At 47.6% G+C, this 19,456-nt stretch overlaps 1 protein-coding gene across 2 annotated transcripts in view; it reads right to left on the reverse strand.

Moving 5' to 3' along the window:
• Positions 1-19,456, reverse strand: part of ANO2 (anoctamin 2) — a 336,156-nt gene that overhangs the window by 43,558 nt on the left and 273,142 nt on the right. For both annotated transcript variants that reach the window (XM_043882141.1, XM_043882142.1), the window contains exons 17-19: positions 10,462-10,573; positions 7,232-7,289; positions 6,982-7,082 (exon numbers count right to left, since the gene is read on the reverse strand). In XM_043882141.1, the coding sequence (XP_043738076.1) occupies positions 6,982-7,082; positions 7,232-7,289; positions 10,462-10,573 (271 nt within the window). The remainder of the gene's footprint in view (positions 1-6,981; positions 7,083-7,231; positions 7,290-10,461; positions 10,574-19,456) is intronic.

Raw genomic sequence — 19,456 nt, forward strand, 5'->3', positions numbered from 1 at the left:
CCAGTTTTGCTGCCTTCATTGAAAGCACTTCATTTTTACACCTCCAGGGACACGCTTCTGTTTGGATAGTGCCGGGACAGAGCTGGCCTTCCATGGGAGCCCTGACTGGGGCCCCTACAAGATTTAGGGGTAACAAAGGAGAAGTCTGGAAGCTGAAGATGTTTATCTGAGGTCCCAAAGGGCAGATGTACAGTATTCATGGACACACTTGGTATCTGTGCCAGCCTTGTAGAGATCCATGGGGTTAAGAGGTGAGAACATTGCTCTAAGCCAATGTTTCCCAAGCAAAGGATGAATTCCACTCACAGTCCATGGGATGTTTTTGGAAGGTCTCTAGACTTGGTCTTGGGCTTCGCTGATGGCTCAGAGGGTAAAGTGTCTGCCTGCAATGCGGGAGACCCAGGTTTGATCCCTGGGTTGGAAAGATCCCCTGGAGAAGGAAATGGCAATCCACTCCAGTACTCTTGCCTAGAAAATTCCATGGACTGAGGAGCCTGGTAGGTTACAGTCCATGGGGTCGCAAAAAGTCGGACACTACTGAGCGACTTCACTTTCACTTTCACTAGAGTTGGTCTTATATCTCCTTAGCGGACCTGGGAGAATTATTCCCTTTACTGTTCTCAGCCCATCCCTCTGATTGCATGCCTGGAGAAAACCCCAGTCCACCCCTGGTATGCTGTTAATAGCTCCAAGGCACTTGTGTGACTTCCTTTTCAATAAAGAGAATGCAGATCTTACACTAAGATCAATGATTAATAATGGATCATTTTTATTGTATTTCTTTCTACTGTTGTTTGCTATTCAGGGTGACTGATAGGGTTAGTTTTCCATTTTCAGAAATGAGATGGACTTAAAAAGTGAATTGGTTTAGAGGAAATTAATATGCAATGGCTGTTTAGGTAAATATGAGTGAAAGTCACTCAGTCATGCTCCACTCTTTGTGTCTAGGTAAATAATGGAAAACAATTTGGAAGTTGCTGACAGTGACTAAAGATTGGGAAACAATCTAATAAAGAAGGCTGCTGGGCTGGTCGACTTGAGAAGCCACCAGAATTGTAGCGGTGGTGCTTTTCACAATACACAAGCATGCACGTATGCACACACAGGGAATCTAAGACGAACACTGCATCCTCAGAGAGATAAGTTAGAGCCAAGTACTTGGCTTACTAACAAAGGTCAGTTCGATAGTCATTAACATTTTAAAATTTTCTTTGGACGAATCTAGAAAATTGCTTTCAGAAGTAGACAATGAATGTAAAGATGTGTATAATCATATTTTTTACCAAACATTCTTATTCAGTATGATCACCTACTTAACTCCTCAGACTTGCTTTTGTTTTTTAAAAATCAAGTCTGGCCTCTAAGATTAATATTTATCTCCCTGAAGGAAAAAAAAAAGTTGGAGGCAGGTATCTGAAGGTACCTAAGAGCCACCATGAGCCACAAGTCTTTGGTCCCAGAATAGAAGAGAAAACAGTTATCCTGAGTCCTGATAAGATCTCTTCCCTGGACTTGAAACACTCAGACAGCATCACCTGTAAACATAAAAGCCAGTGACACTCAGGAACACCTTGGCCGCCTGTAACACCCAAGAATGGCTCTTCCTTTCTCAGTTGCCCACGTTTTCTCTTTTCTAGAAAGCTGAGTATTAAGCAAGATGTATTTTTACATAACAATGTATCTTTCTAGAATAACTTCCCCAAGGTTTTACAGTGAGTATTTTGTAATGCCTAGATTTAAACCCAGGTTTGTTGAAAAAAATCTCTATCCTACAGAGATGCACTGCCTCCATCAAAGAATTAAAGACCACTAGATCCAGTTTTTATAATTTATAATATTCCTTCCTCATCATCAGGCTCAACTGTCATTTCTCTTTTGCCTATTAAAAAGTGACAAAGTGAAGTGGCTCAGTCGTGTCTGACTCTTTGTGACCCCATGGACTGAAGCCTATCAGGCTCCTCTGTCCATGGTGTTTTCCAGAGAAGAGTACTGGAGTGGGCTGCTATTTCCTGCTCCAGGGATTTTCCTGACCCAGGGATCGAACCCGGGTCTCCCACATTGTAGGCAGATGCTTTTACTGCCTGAGCCACCAGGGCTTTTTTTCTTGCTTACCTTATGTTTCTCAACTCTGTCATATATAAGGATACTGCCAGGGGCATGAGCTTTGGCTGGATGAGTCTAATCCACTGACAGTGGGCTGTGAGTGGAGCGCGGAAGACCTATTAACCAAAATCATGGTGATTGAGTGAACAAAGGCAAGTCACAATCTGTAGAATTACTGAGAACTTTGCTTCCCTTGTGGCTCAGCTGGTAAAGAATCTGCCTGCAATGCAGGAGACCTGCATTCGATCCCTGGGTTGGGAAGATCCCCTGGAGAAGAGAAAGGCTACCCACTCCAGTATTCTGGCCTGGAGAATTCCAAGGACTACAGTCCATGGGGTCGCAGAGTCAGAAACAATTGAGCGACTTTTACTTTCACTTTGAAGATAATAGACTATAAGGCTTGGTGGAAGAACTTTTGCTCTACATCCCTGAATTCAACTACCCGATTAGGCTATATGTGTCCATTAACATACTAGAGATGATTAGATAGCATCGCCAACTCAATGGGCATGAATCTGAGCAACTCTGGGAGATAGTGAAGGATGAGGAGCCTGGCGTGCTGCAGTCCATGGGGTCACAAACAGTCAGACACAGCCTAGGGACTGAACAACACACTAAGAACTAAAATGAGGAAAAACTCTTCTGAAATAGAAGTGACTTGTCTTGGAATCAACAGTGACCAGTTTCATTGACTAGAGGAGAGGTTCATGGAATGCTAGAGCTGAAATGACAATACTTTAGAGATTATTACGTTATTACATACTAAATATATATTACATTATATCCTGCTATATATTATGACTTATTAAATCCTTTTCATCAAGAGATGAGGACAGTGAGACAGGAAGTGACTTGCTCACAGCTCTATGAATTACTATGCAAATGCCACCAATTAAAGGGTGGCATATTAAACACATATCAAGCATAAGGAAGAAAATTTAGTCTGCAAGGAAAACAGCTGGGTGTAGGTTTCATCTGTCATGGAGTTGATGGGATTGATGGTTGGGGAACATCCAACACACTGTCCAAACACATGACTGATTTCTTTCCTTTCTTATACTCTAAAAAGACTTCTGGGTGCAGAGTGGATGGGCTAAGTGGTAGAACAGATGCCCGGAAAAGAAAAAATGGGCATCTCACACCTACAAGCTGTATCTAATTCCATCCAATGTACTGGAAAGACAGGTGTTTTCCCCAGATGTTTGGAGGGTATGGGCGACTATCCTTTGTAGCAGTGGTGGATGAGCTGGTCTCACAGCTTCAAAGGGGCACATCTTTTTCCAGTCTGTATATGTCCTGGATGTTGGTCCATAACAAATGTGTTCTCTCTGAGATGCTAAGCTCCTAGACCACAGGCACCATGTGTCCCACCAGCGTTACTTGATGACTATCACGGAATGACTGTCCATCAGAAAGCTGAGACCCAGGCATTATTTCAGAGGGTTGAGCTTCTCAAGACTGATGATTTCCTGACTGAGGACCGGAGGCTGGCTTAAGCAGAGATGCCGGTCAATGTTCTCCTCCATCTCCTCCAAGAAAGATCACCTGCCCAAGTGCCCCCTGAGGCTGTCACAGTGTGGGGACAGAAAAACAGCCTGACTGATGGTGGGTGATGGTGAGACCCATTCCGAGCACGGGGACGGCAAAGTGTTCTGAGCGAATATGCAGGATTCTCATTAAAAAGGGTTTTCTTTCCAGACAACTTTGGTTTTCTCCATTACAATTTTAGCTCTCTGTGTTTCTGAGAAAGACAAAAGAACAGCTTCCTCTGGGGACCTTTCAGGCAGTCGCTGTTCCTATAGGAGCAGTGACCAGGGTTGCTTTTCCTGGAGAAAGGAGTTGGAACATATTTATTTGCTAATTGTCCCAATCAGCTCAAGGAAGCTAGGGCTCAGCGACCTTTAAGCAGACTGAGAGAGGTTCTGGGCTCCTGCCATGACCCTGGCATGCTCCAGGTCCCATCAGGGGACCACCACAACTTCTTTAAGCCACAAGCGAGTTAGGAAGTGTTCTGATAAATCTGTATGTTGTTTGTTTAGAGAAGATATCCACACCCAGGGGAAACTGTTTCTTTAAATGGCAGACCAACTGGTTACATATGACAGTGACAGCCTTCTTTCAAGACCTAGAGACAGTTGCCTGCTTATGAAGTCTTCCTTGATGGCTCTGAAATGCCTGGCCTTCACTTGTCTGAATTCTGACAGAGTCAAACCACAGAGAGAATGCCCAGTCACACACAGTCTATTTTGTCTCCCAAACTAAAAAAACTCGTCTTTGAGAAGATAAGGACCATTGCATATATATTTTTATTACATACAAATTTTTTTTTTAAGACTGTAGATCTTCTTTTTAAAACATTTATTTGGCTGTGCTGGGTTTAGTTCCAACATGCAGGATCTAGTTCCCTGACCAGGGATCAAACCCAGGCCCCCTGCATTGGGAGCATGGAGTCCCAGCCACTGGACCACCAGGAAGTCTCAAACATTTTGTGTATAGGTTAAACCAAGAGGCTTGTGTTACAGACTGACCGTGTCCCCTCCAGAATCCATAAAATGAAGTCCTAACTGGCAATCTGAAGTGCAGGAGACCTGGGTTCAATCCCTGGGTCGGGAAGATCCCCTGGAGAATGTAATGGTTACCCACTCCAGTATTCTTGTCTGGAGAATCCCATGGACAGAGGAGCCTGGTGGACTACAGTCCACGGGCTCACACAGAGACAGACATGACTAACTAACAGCAACTAACACTTTCACTTACTCGGTTTAGATTAGGCCATGAGGGTGGGGTCCTATGATGGGATTAGTGCCCTTATATTATAAAAAGAAGGTGCCGGAGCTCTGTTTCTCTCCATATACATACAGAGAATGGGTCACATGAGCTTACATGGGATGGCAGTCCTCATCAGAACCAAACCTGCAGGCACCTTAATCTTGAACTTCATGGCCTCCAGGACTCAGAAATTAATGTCTGCACTAAGCCACCCAGTCAATGTTATTTTGTTACAGCAACTCAAGCTGATGAAGACAGCTGGGAAGGCTCAGACTGCAGTTTTTGTGGGTTTAGCTCTGTGATATCCAATTCTCATTTTTCACTCTGAGCCATCTGAGCTGAGAGATGGAGGCAGCAGCATTCCCTGCAAGCCCTCCTGCCGTGTGGACAGTGTTGTTCCTGGTCCTGCAGCTCAGAGCCTGGCTCTCTATCCCTCACATCATATTCTGTTCATATTGTTCTCAAATTCCTTTGCTGCTTACACTAGTCAGAGTGGACTCCAAAGTCTGCCACTGAGACCCCAGTTCAACGACATGAACAAATGTAGCCGGAAAGAAAGGGATTAAACCAGTTTCTTTACTGCAGGACTTCTCAGAACCATTCAAATAATACGCAGAGTAAATCTCCAAGAGGGAGACAGAACAAGTGGCAGTATCTTCACTTAACCTTATGGGGACTGTCTGGCGAATGCATCCCAGAATGGATATAATCTTGCAAGTTTGCAAAGAACTCCAAGTCTGGTAGAAACGATCCAGTCCTCCTAAACAGGGTTGACTCAGCCTATAAGAGTTACCCCAATTTTCTCTGTCATTCCCTGGCTCTCTGATGCCAAGCTAGCTGAAAATATCCCCTGAAACAGACTTCTTTACACCAAAAAAATAAATAAATAAAAAGCCATAAAAATGAAAGGCAGAGAGAGCCACATTTTCTCTGCCTGAAGGTAGATTTTCACCTGTTGCATCCACTTTTGGGTCCAGTGGATGTGTGTCTGTGTTTATTTTCATGACTATCTCAATGCAAAACCTAACCAAAGAAGGACTTGTATGAAATTTGTATAAAACCATGTGGGAGGGGAGGGGAGAGAATCCGCAGGAAAATCCAGCCTGTGTTTCACCAGCTATGCATCCTTCCCCTCTTAAGACCATGTGTGCCACACTTCCTTAGAGATTTTTCTAAATGATTACATTGGGTTCAGTCTTTCATATTCACGCATTTACTATAGTTCTTTTTAATTTGGGGGAACTTAGTTCCCCAAGCAGGGATTGAACCTGAGCCTCCGGCAGTGGAAGCATGGGGTCTTAATCACTGGACCACCTGGGAAGTACCATCTACCATACTGAAAGGCTCTTTTACTTGCTCACTGGGAGGACACAGCATTAAAAGCATGATGCACTTTGAAGTCAGAGATATCTGACTCTCAGCTCTGTCACTTACTGTTATGGGTACTAATTGTTGTTGTTGTTTAGTCACTCAATCATGTTCGACTCTTTACGATCCCATGGGCTGTAGCCAGTCAGGCTCCTCTGTCCATGGGATTCTTCAGGCAAGAATACTGGAATGGGTTTCCTTCTCCAGGGGATCTTCCCAACCCAGGGATCAAATCCACGTCTCCTGCATTGCAGGCAGATTCTTTACCACTGAGTCATCAAGGAAGCAAGTGCTTAATCCTGCTGAGCCTCCAACATCCCAAATCAGATTGGCAAACAAAACATGCAGGAGGGGCACTACGTCATCGTCGGGAAGCTATTGGAGAAACGGACAGAGGAGTGCTTCCTAGGTGACTCAGTGGTAAAGAATCCACCTGCCAATGCAGGAGATGCAAGACATGGGTTCAAACCTTGGGTCATGAAGATCCCCTCGAGTAGGAAATGGCAACCCACTCCAGTATTCTTGCCTGGGAAATCCCAGGGACAGAAGAGACTGGCAGGGCTACAGTCCATGGGGTTGCAAAGAAGTTGGACACACAGAGAAACTGAGCTTGCATGGACAGAGGAGAGAACAGCCACCCTATCTTAGAAGAGCAGAAGCCCTGAGATCTTGCTGGAAGTCTGACTCTGCCAGGCTCAGCCCTGGCAGCCACGAGCGGGGTGAGCAGAGCTCATTACTCACGGGACTCCGATCTCAAAGATGTTGTTCTGGATCAGCTGCTTCCCCAACATGATGATGCTGAGTTGGATGCACAGCTCCATGAGGCAGCCCCCGGGGGCACACTGCAGGACAAGAAGATGCAAGAAGGGGCATCAGACAGGCAAGGGCATGAGCTAAGCCAGGCTGCAGTGGGGATATAAGGATGGGGCTGGGGCGGGAGGGACACCTACGAGCCACTAGCCAGGCAGGAAACACCAGCGGCTATACTTGCCTCTTCCATGCGGTAACCATCAAACACATAAACATAGCTTCCGGGTCTACCGACAAACCTGGAAGGGAGAAGTGTGGGAAGAGTTAGGGAAAGAGAGAGGAAGGCAGGGCTGCCCCGAGGGTATGTCTTCCCAGTGGACCAGTCACTGCCCAATGTCTTTCTAGGAAGAACTGGCCAGGGCGGTGCTACTCCTCTGGGAAGGAGTTCACACCTGTTATCAGCTAACAATCACCTGTAACACCAGGGGGTCACCTTTGACTAGGTCACATCCCAGGGCAGACGGGTTGAGGCTGGGTGTGGTGTGGAGCTGAGGCAGTCATGTGTGTCTGTCTCTGTGTGTGTGTGTGTGTGTGTGTGATCATTTCAGAGCCTAAACACAACAAAGTTTGGATGGTCTTAGCAGGTGCATGCATGCTAAGTTGCTTCAGTCATATCCAACCCTTTGTGACCCTGTGAACCACGGTTCACCAGGTTCCTCTGTCCATGGGATTTCCCAGCCAAGTGGGCTGCCATGCCCTCTTTGTCTTTAAGTGTACTGTCCTCCAACTTCCTCCCTCAACTTGTGTCAAGAACTGAGTTCTATAACTAACTATCCATTGGGATGCACACATACACACTGCTATATTTTAAATGGATAATCAACAGGAACATATTGTATAGCACAGGGAACTCTGCTCAATGTTATGTGGCAGTCTGGAGGGGAGGGGAGTTTGGGGGAGAATGGATACACGCATATATATGGCTAAGTCCCATCGCTGTCCACCTGAAACTATCGCAACATTGCTCATTCATCAGCTATACTCCAATACAAAATAAAATGTATTTTTAAAAAAAGAATTGAGTTCTGACTGCAATTCCTCCACAAGGGCTTCTGATTTCCCAGGTAATAAAGACCAAGATGCACTAAAACTGCAAGTGGAGATTCTTGAGACCAGAAACGAAAAATTCAGACTTCTTACTGAAAATACTCAAAGGAATGGAAGAAGCCTGTCTCATTCCTCTTCTAAGATCTAAGGGTTTAATTTATTAGGGAATAAGAAGATTGAGCAGATGGGGGAGGTGGAAAGGTACCAGCCAACCATGGAACCAGACAGGCCAATAGAAGAATCCTACCTTCTTGAAATGTTATCCACTCACCCATCTCCTGAAATCTTGCTCATCTGTTGGAGGCTCAGCTTGACTTCCCCTCCTGGTGCAGTCTTCCTGTCTCTGTTCATAATTAAAAACTCCCCTAACACTTTCTTTTCACCTTTTCTTATAGCCCTTACCGCAGACTGCAGTGTGCTGTTGCCAAGACTCTCCCTCTCAGCACACTACAAGTTTATCTAAGGGTCAGAGACCTACGATTTTTTTCCCCTGGAATATCATATGTATGCAAGTTTCTATTTATATTAAATCTAGACATAAATCACCAAAGAAGTATATAATCATTAACATGGAAAACCACTCTGCTACTATAATTTCATGAGCCTCAAGTGCAGAGGTCCTGAGAAGGAGTAGCGGTTTGGGTCACAAACACATTTATAGGAAATTATAAAGTGTGGACGATGACAGTCTTGCTATCGCTGCCTGCTTGATGAGCTCTCAGCTCTAAGGAAGCTTCCTGACTTAGCTGATGCCTAAGGGGAAATCTTGGCGGTACCTAGCTGATCTGACCACAAATGATACTTATCAGAAGCGATTTATACCCAGGACTATTATATAATAAAGAATATGACTGGTCATTGTCCTTGGTCCCTGGGAAGAACCTCTAAATCCTTGGAATTTCCTGATAGGAGTGTCTTTGTTATTCATGGTGGTCCCCTGGGACTAGACCTAAGTTTATGCTAGTAAGGTAATTCTTTTTTTTTTTTTTAAGGTTTTTTAGATTGGAGTGTAATTGCTTTACAATGTTGTGTTAGTTTCTGCTGAACAACAACATGAACCAGCTATATGTATACATATATCCCGTCCCTTTTGAGCCTTCCTCCCATCCCCAACCCACCATCCCACCCCTCTAGGTCATCACAGAGCACTGAGCTAAGCTCCTTGTATTACACAGTGTCTTCCCACTAACTATTAAAACATATTTTCCACATGATAGTATATATATGTCAATGCTACTCTCTCAATCCCTGCCCCATCCTCTCCTTCCCCTATCGTGTCCACAAGTCCTTTCTCTATGTGTGCATCTCTATTCCTGACCTGCAAATAAGATCTGTACCATTTTTCTAGATTCCATACGTATGCATTAATATATCATATTTGTTTTTCTCTTTCTGACTTAACTTTACTCTGTATGACAGACTCTAGGCTCATCCACATCATTACAACTGATCTAATATTGTTCCTTTTTATGACTATTATTCCACTGTATATATGTACCACAATTCTTTTTCCATTCATTCAGAATCATGGAGGCCAATGCCAGGAAGACCAACCACGTGATTAGAGTTGGGGCTTTGAGCCAAGTAAAGGCAGCCTGACCTCAGGTAGGGGAGAGGGACTGGAGACTAAGTTCAATTACATGAGCCATGATTCATTCAATGATGTCTGGATAATGGGACCCCAATAAAAACTCTGGACACTGAAGCCTGGATGAGAGGTTGGTGGTGCATGTTGATGTGCCAGGAAGCTGACATCCTGAGGACATGTAAGCTTCTTTCCAAGATGCTCCTAGACCTTATGTGTCTTTCCCATTTGCCAGTTCAGACTTGTAACCCTTTGCTGTAATAACACTGTAACTTTAGAGACAGCACATCCCAAGTTCTACTAGCTGTTCCCGTGAATTATCAAACCCTAGGGGGTCAGTGGTTGTAGCCAGTTGGGCAGAACCATCAGTGACCTGAGAGTCCCAGAGCTTGCAGTAGTGTCTGAAGTGAGGGCAGTCTTGTGGGAGACTGTGTCCTAATCTATGAAGTCCACATTGACCTGGGTAGATAGCATCAGATCTGCATTGCAAGACCCAAGAATCACTGGCTGGACATGAAGTTTTCTCCTGCCATGTCCTCAACTTGGGAGACACACATTCCTCTAGGATTAACCCTTCAGGGCCAGAGCCAAATAACTGCAGGTTTCCCCACGTTATCAGAATCTGAAGATGCTAATCCAACATGATTAGTGCAGTCAGGTGGCAATAGGAGTGGGACACAGAGCTGAAGATGTAAGCTGACAATGGGGACAGGCTGACTCTAGTGGAGGACTGTCTTTGAGACCAATTGCCCTTCTGCATATGGCACCAAGATACTCACCTTCCCTTGAAAAAGGCCACATAGAAGATGGGTGAGTAGGCATTGACAAATTTCAGTAAGAAAGCTTTGAGGATCAGGCGCTCTTCAAATGTCTGCTCTGTTTTTGGAACCTCTGAAAGGGAAGATCAAAGCTGATCAGACAGATTTCTCACCTCCTTAGAGTGGTGACCCTGTGACATGAGCCATTATCTGTCTGTTTACTCCTCCAGAGTAGAAACCCAGAGATCCATTGCTCTGGGACATGAGAACTGACTTCTTCTGTGAGGTCCCAAATGGTTTACCAGGTACAGAAGGTCAAGAGTATATAGGATCAATATATGTCTCTTTTCACTTCCCTCCTCTGATCCATGAAAGTGACAGTTTTGCACTGTGCTCCTCAAGGAGAGGTCTGAGCAAGAAGAACAACCTCTCACCACCCCTGCTTCATCAAGAGGAATTCAGCTTTTACGGGCACAACTGTCACTTCTAGAGGATTTTACTAGAACAAACATCCCTGAGAAAATGGTTTGTTGACCAGTGAACAGAAGTCAAGAAGCACTGAAGGCTTGGCTTGGGCACCAGGGCATTCATTGCTCCTCTTTCTCTCCTCCTTTGTCTTTAGCAGGAAAGCCCTCCCTGTATGTGCTTGGCACAGGTTGAGACATCTTGAGTCGATTCGCTCAAATGATGGAGGCTCATCAGATAAGCAAGTGAAATAAACACAATCTGAGTCTAAGGTCTCTGCCTCGGGAGTCACAGCATCCATGGGTTCTATCAGGTCAAGGCAGGGAGTCAACCAATGTTCCCAGGAGACCCTGAGGAACACTGAGCAGAAACCTCACTGGTGCCTTCAGAAGACTCGAGACCCACGGAGCTCCATGGACAGCTGAGCAGAGAGCTCAGAGGGGTCTACGCAGACTGTGACAAAGAGCTTGGCAGAGAAGAGGTTACTGGGCCATGCTCTTCAGGGACAGAGGGAAAGCACTAACGCCACATCAGGTGCATCAGTGATGACTAGAGCCACCCTGGACTGTGCACCCTGAGGGGACTCAGGATGGAGAACACAGGGTCCTGGCCCCAGGTAGCTGAGGTGCATGTCAAAGGGATGATTTCAATGAGCCCAGACATACGTAAAAACTCACTAGCTTCATTAACTCCAGGTATCTGCTTTTCTTTAACTAACAATCATCTTTTGCTATTCTGACTACCTGGTTTTTGTTGCAGAACCTCCTATCTATCCTGGCTCCTCCCTCACCTCTTCAGAGCAATCTCGCAGAGCCATGCCTTCTGGGCTTAAGTGCTCAGAAAGTCCACTGAATAAAACATACTTCTCAAATTTTAGGCTGAACATTTTTTTTCAGTCAACAAAAGGAAGCAAGGAAGGAGGGAAGGAAGGAAGAAGGGAGGGAGGGGGCATTTTCAACAGGAATTTGAGTCTTTGCTCCGTGAACCTGAAGCAGTCAATTCAACAATAACTTAACCACATCTTGTCTCTCACTTTTAAGTAATTTGGGGGTAAGAAAATGAAAACTGACGTCACCTGAAAAGTAATCAGGTGATATTACTTAAACAGGTCTGAGGATCTGAAAATCTGGAAAAGTCACCTTGTAAATGTGGCTAGAAGGAGATTAGGGATGAGGTCCAGAGAGGCACGTGTCTTTGATTTTCTTTTATAATCGCCTTTGAACTCTTGGTACTTAGATCGCCCAATTCGTATAGGAATTTCCTCCAAGCTCTCTGGAAGGAGAATCTGGTCCCTTCAGAGCATTTTGCTCCAACTGAAAGAGTGGCTCCCTTCTTCCATCCTAATAAATCATGGGCCTGGTTATTAGTCATTAGGATTATTTCTATAAACAGCCCGTGCCTATGCTTTTAGGGCCGTGAGCCATCATAAATAATGGGCATATCCAATAAACAATCCAAATCTGCTTGATAGTCCACTAAATCAGCTGGGGGCCCACGGCAGAGAAGCTATGAGGCAGGCCATGCCCGGTGCTCTGCTGAGGCTTCTGGGGAAGGGGGTGGCCCCGAGGGAACACAGCCCCAGGGGTGGGAGGGAGTGGGGGCCCAGGAGCTCCATGTGACTTTGGGTCTCTCTCTCTCTCTCTTTTAAAATTGAAGTACAGTGAGTTGATTTACAACGTTGTGCCTATCTTAGAATGGGTCTCTTTCAACAGCAAACACAAGGAGCCTCACCTGCCTGGGACGGTGAGATGGAACAGGTTTTGCAGGGTCCCCTCGGGGTGGGATGATGTCTACAGGACAACTAGGGCACTTCAGAACACTGGGCACCATCCCCTGAGAGGACACAGAATCCAGAGTGGTCCCCATCTGAGCCCATGAGAAAATAGCCCAGCCTTGTGTTAAATAAAACTTCAAATAAAAAGCCTTTAGACATCAACTGCTTCCCAGGTGGCTCCGTGGTAAAGAACCCATCTGCCAAGCAGGAGATGTGGGCTCCATTCCTGGATCGGGCAGACCCCCTGGAGGAGGGAATGGCAACCCACTCCAGTATTCTTGCCTGTAGAGTCCCATGGACAGAGGAGCCTGGCAGGCTTTAGGCCATGGGGTCACAAAGACTCGGACACGACTGAGAAACTAAACAACAATAAGACGGATGGACAGGAGCAGTCAACATGGAGACAGCGTGAGAAGGCAGAACTCAACCCCTCTCCACCTTCACAGGCTCCTGAAACCTCACCTCCCCCAGGAAGCCACCCCAGGTTGACTGGAGGCCATCTGGATTCCACCAGCTGGAGTGGATTTTGGACAGAGGGCAGACTTTAGGACCAGGAGGGACCATGAGATAGAATTCCTGTGCCTCATCCTTACCCTTCTCCCTTTCTTTTAAGTGTTAAACCTCAGGTGCATTGTGTCATGAAAAAATATGAGTATAAATGACCCAGCTGTAAACTGCCTTGGAAAATAATTAGTATGAAAGCCCAAGTGAGTCCCAGGGGGCCAGCTCAGAATTCAAAGTCCCTGGAGCGCCATCTTTGTCATATGGAAACAGCATGACGAGCAAGGGGGTGTCGGCTGCGGAATCGGAAGTTTGGAAGAGCAACTCGTCTGAACTGGGTGTCCCCAGCGATCCAGCAGATACAGATCCATGGCGGCAACCAAACTGAGGCGACTTCCAGGTGTGAATTTCAGCCACTTCCAGCCCTAACACCACTCTGGGGTGGAATGGAGGCTGAGTCAGAAAGCAAAGGTGCCGCTCGCTTCCCACCTCTCCCCCAGGGCAGATCCAGCTTTTGCAAATAGTACTGTTTCCTGACAGCCCAACCATCTGGTCTTCCCTCCATTTGTGTGTGTGCACAGGTTTGTATTTGTGTGTAGGGGGGTGGGGGTGGGGAGGGAGGCGGCCCCAGCCTCCTGTGTGATGTTGCTGCCTTGTTTATGCCACGGGGAGGGAATCACCCTGGCAGAAGCCAGCCAGCTGGGTAACCAGGCAGCCAGTGCACTGCTCGAGGGCGCGATTATGGATGGGTGTTCCCGAGACACTCCTGGAGCCCTGGAGAGATTCCAGCACAAGGGGCCCTGCCCTTAGAGTCAGGAAGATGACTGCGGCCCCTCAGACAAAGGGACTGGAGACCTACTGTGCACCCCCAGTCCAGCCCCAAGTGTCAGCCCCCTGGGGCGTGTCTTCTCTTTTTCTGTTGGAGAACCACTGCTTTACAACGCTGTTAGTTTCTTCTGCACAAGGAAGAAAATCAGATATATGTATACATATATCAGAGATGCAGGAGACATGGGTTCAAATCCTGAGTCAGGAAGATCCCTTGGAGGAGGAAATGGCAACCCACTCCAATATTCTTGCCTGGAGAATCCTATGGAGCCTGGCGGGCTACAGTCCATAGGGTCGTAAAGAGTCAGACATGACTGAGCAACTGAGCACACACAGCATATATATATAAATATCCCCTCCCTCTGGAGCCTCCCTCCCGCTGTCCCCCATCCCACCCCTCTAGATCATCACAGAGCACCAGACTGAGCTCCCTGAGCTACACAGGTGCAGTCTGAAGTCACAAACATCTGCTATCAGGAAGACGGTGTAGCAGGCACTCTGTTAGACCTTTCATTTGTACGAGTGTTTCTCTTCTTTGGTGAAAGAGGCTCTAGCAAGTTACCCCAACATCTCTGACCAGCCCCCTTTCTTAGAAGGCTGGGGTGGCATCACTTAGGGTGATAAGGACCCCTATCTTATAGTCACTGAGGGTCACCTCCTCAAAGAGAGCTGGGATGAGGTATCATCCAACCTACTGTGTTTTGAAAGTTTATGAAGACAGGCTGTATACAGCTAGGGTGGGTTTCCAGGGAGAAGGGAATCTGGGTCTGTGTGACAGATGACAGTGTGGGGATGGGGATACAGGTATTATATGTCTGAAAGCTGGGCACCCTCATAGTCGTAGACCCTCGATGGAGAGGACTGTGCTTCCTTGAAGAACCCAGTGGCCGGTCTGGGACCTGCAGTGAGGAAGGACCAGCTCAGCAGTGGTCCAGCCTTCCCTGTCTGATGGGACAGGCCAGCATCCAGCAGGAATGTGCTGTAGCAAGGAGACATGGGAGTGAAGGGCTGGTCACACTCCAGGGAATGTCCCTGTTTAAACATGGATGTTGGCCTGACCCGGTCTAAATGGTCAGCATCCCAGCAAGAAACAGAATTCACCACACAAGGTTCAGAGGAAGGGATGTAAATGAAGGCACAGTTTTGCTAGAGGTGAGGCTAAATCATGGAGAAATGGCCCCAATTCTGTCTCCTCTACCCGCTAAGCTCCTTCCACTGCTTCCCATTGGCTGAACCCAGCCCACAGTCAGGCTTAGGGGCGCCCATGATACAATCTGCTGGGCCTCGGGGCACAGACCTCAGCGGAGAGGTGGGGAGAAGGGACCTGGAGGGAAAACATGGTCAATAGAGCATGATCACCCTGACTCCCTTCCTTCTCACGGATTAAGGTGCTGGGTTCTTAGAAAACTCAAAAAAAGGGAGAGGAACGTATGGGCTTCTTGCTAAAAGGATAGATAAGTGCTCAGGGATTAACTGGAAAAATGAAAGAGATAATGTTTGTAGCTACAGCTCAAGTTTGGAAGGAATTCTTGCCAGTTATAAAAACTATTATAAGTAGCAGTGTTACTAATAATAGTTCCATGTAACTGGAATGAATTGTTCTACAAACTTGGGCTACAGGCATGCTCACGTCGTTTGCATTATGAGCAGCAGTCCCCCACCATCTTTCAGCTTCCCAGACAAAATGTACAGTTCCTGCTCGCCTCATGGAGGGGGCCTCAGACAATGGCAGAATCAACTCTGACCACACCCTTCCCCTGGCCCCCCACATGCAATGGGCAGGAGGCCACCCAGGGAGTCAGGAGCTGGTGGCAGAGCAGGAAGACAACCCAGCAGATCTGACTCTTGGGCCAGATTTCAAATTACCAGCACTGTAGTCTCCCCACCAGGAAGGCCTAGGTCCCAGCCCAGCCCACATGTGGCCACACGCATCCACATGGGTCCACATATACCTACACATATCCACATGTATCCACGTGTCCACATGCACCCACATGCATACACACATCCACATACATCTACACATATCCACATGCATCCATACATATCCAGACACACCCACCATATCTACATGTAACCACATGTATCCACACACATCCACACCCACCCACATACATCCACAAGTATCTACATGTATCCACATGCATACACACACACCAACACACATCCACATGCATCCACACACATCCACATGTATCCACACACATTCATACACATCTACATGTATCCACACACACCCACCTGCCGCCCATGTGCATCCACACACATCCACATGTATTCACATGTACCCACGTGCATAATACACATCCACATGCATCCACACATGTCCTTGCTCTGGAAGTCCACTCCCGTGCAGACTCTAGCTATGGGAAAGCTGGTTCCCCTTGCACTGGTGCCCGGAACCCATTCAGCAGCCCTCCACCCTGCGCTCTGAAAACACACGTCGTCCACATCTGATGGGAAATTAGATCCATTCCTGTAAACCCAAAACATTCCTCTTTAGAGAATCTGTGCGGTCCGGGCGGCCTCTGGTACTGAGGTTCCCCCCGCCTCTTCCTTTCCTCCCCGTCTCCTCTGATTAGCGGTCAGATACAGCCTGTGCAGAGGATGGCTTAGAGCTGGATGCACTATTCTAGACTCAGGACTTCCTGGTGGTACTTCAATTCTTCAAAAAATAATTTTTTTTTCATTTAAAAAGCAAGTGGCACCCCAAAGTTGGTGAACCTACAGAGGTCTGCTCCTGCCTGCAGGCCTGCATGGAGCAAGAGGCTTGCTTCCACTGTCTCCCCACTAATCCCCAGAGACTGTGCCCCCCCACAACCACGCCTTGCAACCCGCCATCCTCATGGGTGGGTGCATTGATTTTAAACTCTTCTGGAACCTCTGGTGTGTTTTATTCTCCTTTCCCTGCACTTTTAGAATTCCCTGAGGCAAAAGGACAGCTACGTATTACTGGACAGTGGACTGCTGTGGTCTCAGCCAGGACACAGAAGCCTCACTGCTCAGTCAGAGGCCCCTGGGCCTGTGGGAGGGTCAAGACCACCGTGTACTCAGGGCTGTTCTGAGGATTTAATATACTAAGGTACATGACGTGCTTAAAGCAGAACTCGGCAGGGGTGTGTGTGTGTGTATGTGTGTGTGTGTGTGTGTGTGTGTCTACACACACATGCCACTACTAACCATGGGCATTGGTGAAGTTTCTAAACCTCTTCAGACTCCTCATAAGTAAAATAAAAGAAACGACCAAGTGCTATTGTGAAAATTGGATGAAACACTGTATGCAAAATGCCTGCCAGGAACACGACCGGTGTCAGAAAATCAAGTCCTTTCTTCCCCTCTTCTCCTTCCGTCACTTCCCTGCCCCCAGGGCAGCGATGCTCAGGAGCAGGGTACTAGTGCTATAGTGCTATTTAAACAAAGTCACAAATGCAGCCTTTTCCTAAGAACTGGAGGCTTTGATCTGATACAATAATTGTGTGTCAGGTATACACAGTGACTAGTGACCCTGTAACTAGGAGAGGCTTGGTGAAGTGTAAGGAGGAATCTGTAGCCCCACACACAATCCAGAACTAGGCAGAGTTTTGGAAGGGAGAAGTGGAGGAGGAGAGGGGGGAGGAGACGGAGGAGAAGGAGCTGGAGGAGCTGGACTTAGGGAACCATGTTGACGACGACAAGCAGATGGCAGCTGGATCATTCAGCCATGAAGCCTGGTGTCAGCCCTGCCCTCCTCACTCAGCCTGGAGCTAGAGGTCATCCCTACAGCTACAGGATGAACGGGGGCCCCTTCCAGGCTAAGCCAGATCCAGGCCCACGTGGGTCACGACGAGACCGTGGACATCCTGCTCCACAACACGCAAGCTCAGAAGCTCGCCATCAAGGGCACAGTGCACCCCATGCCCTGACCCACGGAGGAAGTTGCCATGGTCTGAATGTCTGTGTTCCCCTAAATTCACAAGTTGAAACCCTAACCCCCCAGAGGTGATGGTATGAGGGGGTGGGGACTCTGGGAGGTGCTTAGGTCATGACGGTGGAGCCCTCAGGAATGGGATTGTGAAACTGGAAGCATTAATTGCTCAGTCATGTCCAACTCTTTGCAACCCCAGAGACTGTAGCCCACCAGGCTGCTATGTCCATGGGATTCTCCAGGCAAGGATACTGGGGTTGGTTGCCATACCCTCCTCCAGGAGATCTTCCTGACCCAGGGATCGAACCTGCATCCCCTGCATTGCAGGCAGATTCTTTATCGCTGAGCCACCAAATAATGGGATGAGCGCCCTTATAAAAGACCCTGCAGCACTCCCAGCCCCTTCCACCCCTTGAGGACACAGCGAGGAGATAGCCATCAGCAGCCCAGAAGAGGCCCTTCACCAGGAGCCGTCCACACTGGTGCCCTCATCCTGGGCTCCAGAACCCTGAGGCATGAGCTTCTGTTGTTTGCCAACCACCCGGTCCACGGTATTTTGTTATAGCAGCCAGAACAAACTAAGACAGACGCTTGCCTTGAGCTGATCTTCCTGCTGACCCTAGGGTCTTGCCTCAGACCCTGGCCTCCCAAGAAGCCAAGCCCCCTCCTCTTGGCCTGGGTGGTCCTGCCCCGTTCTTGCTTCTTCCCTCCTCCAGGAACTGGATCCTCTCCCCATGACACCCTGTGACCCCTCCAGGAAAGAACACATCACTGGGAACTAAGACAGTCCTTGTCTTACCTGTTCACTGAGACTCACAAACGTCAGGGATTGATGCTTGCTGAACCAGGCCACACACTTAGCACAGTGTGCCTTGGCCAACAAGGTCTCAAAGCATCTCTGTTTCCCTAGCAACCCCACCTGCCCGCCCCCCTGCCACCACCATGGGCTTCTGCTCAGTCCTTCAACCACCAAGACCTTGTTGCCTCCAGGTGATGGTGTGTCTTGCGCCTGAACCCACGACTACTGTTGTTCTGGTCACCAGGTAGACAATCTCTGTCTTTATCTATCACTGCGGAGTCCATCCACCACACTCAAGGTAGTTAACAAATTCTGTCTTTTGTTATAAATATTTGTGGCAAGATGGACCTCAGCTAGGCCTAGACCGGGGCCTGTCCGGGGACCTCCCAGGGAATGGGTCTTTCATCGCCCAGCTTTGCAAGAAACACTCAGGAACTCTTGGGGTTGTTTACCCCAGCTGTTTACACCTGGTGAGCAAAGCACATGGTCACCACCTCCTCACGCACCAGGAGATCAGGGGCAGGATGCCAGACGGGCATTAAACCCGGCGTGAGAAGGCAAAGGGAGCCCTTGTGCTTGGCAGGACCCTCATTCCATCAGGCACCTTATCCTCAGTTTCATGTTCCTTGCAGGCCTGGGGCCTCTGAAACCACACCTCTGCCGGAAGGTCGGCTGGTCACACCCTGCTGTGTGTGACTGTCTCATTAGTGTGTGGACTCTGCCAGTAAGAACAATTCTAGTCTTT

The sequence above is a fragment of the Cervus elaphus genome, chromosome 22, assembly GCF_910594005.1.
Source record: "Cervus elaphus chromosome 22, mCerEla1.1, whole genome shotgun sequence".
In the NCBI taxonomy this organism is placed as follows: domain Eukaryota; kingdom Metazoa; phylum Chordata; class Mammalia; order Artiodactyla; family Cervidae; genus Cervus; species Cervus elaphus.